At 46.3% G+C, this 4,564-nt stretch overlaps 1 protein-coding gene across 2 annotated transcripts in view; it reads left to right on the forward strand.

Moving 5' to 3' along the window:
• Window positions 1-4,564, forward strand: part of ATP6V1A (ATPase H+ transporting V1 subunit A) — a 43,714-nt gene that overhangs the window by 17,821 nt on the left and 21,329 nt on the right. For both annotated transcript variants that reach the window (XM_019526918.1, XM_019526917.1), the window contains exon 2: window positions 3,638-3,733. In XM_019526918.1, the coding sequence (XP_019382463.1) occupies window positions 3,652-3,733 (82 nt within the window). In that variant the 5' untranslated portion in view covers window positions 3,638-3,651. The remainder of the gene's footprint in view (window positions 1-3,637; window positions 3,734-4,564) is intronic.

Genomic DNA, 4,564 nt, shown 5'->3' on the forward strand with positions numbered 1-4,564 from the left:
TTTTTTTTTTTTTACTCTTGGGAGCTTTTCCCGAAGATGAGTTAAGCCACTTCTGTTGTTTGGTGCTGGCTGCTATATGTTTTCAGTAGTTTCTTGGGTGTTGGCCCCTGCCTGAGTTTGTACCAGTATTGTATGGTCTGCTCCAAGTCCCATCATGCCTTTGTTGACCTGGTCGGGAGTGAGGCTTTATTTCTTTACATAATTTGGTTCATCTTTTCTGGCAGCTAAATGATTATGAGTATGACTAGCTTGGTCTGCATTAAAATCACCACGGTCCTTGTGTCAGCATGTTTTCTTATGAAGTCTAGGTAGATAGTGCCTAATTCTGCAGAAACATTGGCCTTGGGGGTTCCATGGGCAAAATCCTGTAATAGTGTAAGCATTCTAGGTCTAGCTGCTTTTTTGATGTGAGCAGCAGTTGAATGTAAGGTATGCAGTAGTTTTTATTTGGTTTGCAAGCCAAGATGGGTAGGAAAATAGTGCTAGATCCAGTGCTTCAGATTAATCTTGGTGTCCATATAAGAGTCAGTCACCTGGTGCATCAGCAACTTTAAAAATGTTCTTCTAGTACTTAGATACGAGTTTTCATTGGACAGCCCATGCACAGAACAACTCACTTGCTTTAACTTAGTGGAACGCAGAACCTCTGATATCTAGATGATCAGTCCAATCCAAGCTGGAAGGGACTGAGTCATGGTCATCTGTGTCTAGCTTCTTGAATGAGTCGCTGGAGTGAGCACTGGGGCTTGGAAAATTCTACTTGCTTAGGGTGGTAGGCATTGTGGCAGAGTGAAGTTGGGGAAAAATGAACTCTTCTGTGGAACAGACCTGGAGTAAAACTGCCACAGAAGACGGTAAGGAGCAAGGAGTCTATATATGACAGAAGAGCGGGTCCTATGGCCTGGAAAGCAGCCGCTGTCTACCCCACCACCTGTAGAGAGCAGACTGAGATAAGAGCCCTGCAAGAGGGTGGGCATATGTATGGGGTTGGCCAGTGGTAAACCATGCATCTTTTTGCCCTAATGAATAGGTCTTGGGGCAAGTAGCTACTCTTTATGGAGTCCTAATGTTGGCTCTGGCAGAGGGTTGTGTGAGTAAATTCAAGTCTGTTCTGAAAGACACAGTGGTGGGGGTAAACCATTTGCCAGTATTGGGTCTACCCTGTGGACACTTGGGAGCCCTTGCTCTCTATGGCTAGCAACACAGCACTTCTAAAATCAGAATGGTGTTCCTGTGACATGCAAATAAGATGGCAAAAAGCCTACTCCTTCTGTGCTTAGCTAGAGCTGTAACAGCATTGTATTTCCATAGTAACACAAGTAGAACTGGGGAGGGACAACGAAACAAAGTGGTTATACTTGGAGAGCATTTTGTAGAATCATAAAAAATTAGGGTTGGAAGGGACCTCTGGAGGTCATCTAGTCCAGCTCCCTGCTCAAAGCCAGACCATCCCCAACTAGATTATCCCAGCCAAAGCTTTGTCTAGCTGGGTCTTGAAAACCTCCAAGGATGGAGCTTCCACAACCTCTGGGTAACCTGTTCCAGTGTTTTACTACCCCTCTAGTGAGCATTCTTCCTAGTATCTAACCTAACCTTGCCTTGTTGCAGCCTGACACCATTGCTCCTTGTTCTGTCATCTGCCACCACTGAAAACAGTCTAGCTCCATCCTTTTGAACCTCCCTTCACGTAGTTGAAGGCTGCTATTAAATCCCCTCTGTCTTCTCTTCTCAAGACTAAATAAGCCCAGTTCACTCAGCCTCTCCTCACAAATCATGTCCCCCAGCCCCCTTACCACTTTAGTTGCCCTCCACTGGATTCTGTCCGATGTTTTTTTTTTGTCCACTTCCTTTCTGTAGTGGGGGACTGAACTGAACACAATACTCCACATGTGGCCTCACCAGTGCTGAATAGAGAAGAATAATCACTTCCATTGACCTGCTGGCAGCACACCTATAAATGCAGCCCAGTATGCTGTTAGCCTTCTTTGCAACAAGGGCACACTGTTTGCTTATATTCAGCTTATTGTCCACTGTAACCACCAGGTCCTCTTCTGCAGAGCCGCTGCCCAGCCTGCACTAGGACATGGGATTATTCTGTTCTCAGTGCAGAACTATGCATTTGTCCTCATCGAACCTCATGAGATTTCTTTTGACCCAATCCTCCAATTCGTCTAGGTCACTCTAAATCCTAACCATACCCTCCAGCATATCTACTACTCCCCCCGGCTTGGTGTCATCTGCAGACTTGCTGAGGGTGCATGCTATGCCATCTTCCAGGTGAGTGATGAAGACATTGAACAAAACTGGCCCCTGGGGCACTCCACTTGATACCAGCTACCAACTAGACATAGAGCCATTAATTACTACCCTGAGCCCAATGCTCCAGCTGGTTTTCTATTCACCGTACAGTCCGTTCATCCAGCCCATACTTCTTTAGCTTGCCTGTGAGTGCCTGAGAAACGGTATCAAAAGCCGTGTTAAAATCAAGGTATACCACATCCACTGGTCTCCCTGTGTTCGTAAAGCTAGTTGCCTCATCATAGAAGGCAACTGGGTTGGTCTGGCATGACTTGCCCTTGATGAATCCATGCTGACTGTTCCTAATCACCTTCTTCCCCAAATGCTTAGAAATAGATTCCTTGAGGATCTACTCCGTGATTTTTCCAGGGACTGAGTTGAGGCCGACTGGTCTGTAGTTCCCTGGATCCTACTTCTTCCCTTTCCTAAATATGGGCACTATGTTTACCCTTCTCCAATCACTCAGGACCTCTCCTGAAAGCTGTGAGTTTTCAAAGATTATGGCCAGTGGCTCTGCAATCTTATCAGCCATCTCCCTCAGCACCCCCAGGTGCATCCTATCTGGCCCCATGGACTTGGATATATCCAGCTTTTCTAAATACACTAAAAGCTCTGTTATCCAGCATCCCCCTGGAATGGGGGATGCCAGATAACAAAATATGCTGGTTGAGTGGCCTGAGCAGGCATCCTTGCCTGTTCGGGCCATTGCTGCTTCTGCCCCGTCTAGGGTGTTGCTGCCCCTTCCGTGGGACAGGGAGGCAGGCCCCACGCAGCCTGTTGTCCCCAGGCCAGGGGGGCTCGGCAAAACCAGAAGTGCCACAGTGGGCATTTCCGGTTTCACTTTACCTTACAAGCTGGCATGCCAATTTAATAAAGTATGCTGGCTTGTAAGGTGCCAGTTAATGGAACTTTTACTGTAGTCCCTAACCTGTTCTTCTGCCACAATTGGCTACTCTCCTCCTTCACAAACTGCTGTCAGGTGCAGTACTCTGGGAGCTACCCTTGCCTGTGAAGACTGAGGTGAAAAAAGGCATTGACCACTTCAGCTTTTTTTGCATCTGCTGTCACAAGGTTGCCTCCCACATTCAGTAAGAGACCCATACTTGTCCTGATCCTCCTCCACTTGGTTTGATGGTCTGGGAGGTTCAATGAAAATGGAGTCCTGCTAATACTCTAATGCATGTTTTGTAGTATTGTATGTGGATACTGTAGGTTGAATATTTAAATCAGTATTTCTGAGTAGTCTGCCATATCTGGCCTGAAGGAAGTCAGATCACTGCTTGCTGGATTAGGTTTCTTCATGCCGTGTGTCAAATTAACTGACTTTCTTTTTTGGCAGGTAAAAAGGGCGAGATGGACTTCTCCAAGATACCAAAAATCCGTGATGAGGACAGAGAGAGCTTGTTTGGCTATGTCCATGGAGTCTCAGGACCTGGTATGCGCTACTCAGTGGGGGAAGTGGGGAGTCATATCTGGATTCTGCATTTTCTGAAAACACACGAGTTTGTCTGCTTGAGGAAATATAGTAAAGCCCCCAATGTAGTTAGTTATCTCGTCCCATTCCCTGCCTAGAGAAGAAGCCCTCCAGGGTTGTTGGCTTCTTGATATACTTGTGCTGAAGTGTGAGAGACTGAGCTGTCTCAGTGAAATGTTACTATTCATTACCCTTCAGTGGTCTGCCATTTTGTGCCAGTTACATCTTTTTAAAAACTGATTGTTGGCATTTATAGTGGGAAATATCAGCATAGTGAGTCCGTTTCAGGAGCACAGCAGAGTCGTCATGGTTCATTCTACAAGGCTTTCTTGGCATACTTTTAATTCTTTTCCTACTCATATATATTCCTGGACAGTCTGTCTTGTCTTGGTGCTAGCAGCTTTCAGACACTGGTCCCCGGATGAAGGTTGAGCTTCCTTAGGAATGTGGCTCCCTGCACAATTTTTTCTTTAGTTAACCAAGCTATGCCATTAATGCATTTCTCTAATGTAGACAGGATCTAGGTCTCAAGGTGGAAAATACTTCTTGTGAGGCTAAGGTGGCTTTCTAGGAGGATGGTTATTTAAACCCACCTAGTCTCTGACAAGGGTTAAAACACTAATCTGGTGCTGATCCAGGATATGTTATGACTGCAGTAGTTTCTAAAGACATCAAGCTGTGATGGAGATCTGTTAAGCCCAGGAAAGTGTGTGTGTGCATGCGCGCGCACGTGTGTCTGGAGGGGGGTGGGGGGGATCTCACAATAGCTGGGGTGGCCATCCCACAACATGC

This window comes from Gavialis gangeticus, unplaced genomic scaffold (assembly GCF_001723915.1).
Source record: "Gavialis gangeticus isolate Ggan-Ray unplaced genomic scaffold, GavGan_comp1, whole genome shotgun sequence".
In the NCBI taxonomy this organism is placed as follows: Eukaryota; Metazoa; Chordata; order Crocodylia; family Gavialidae; genus Gavialis; species Gavialis gangeticus.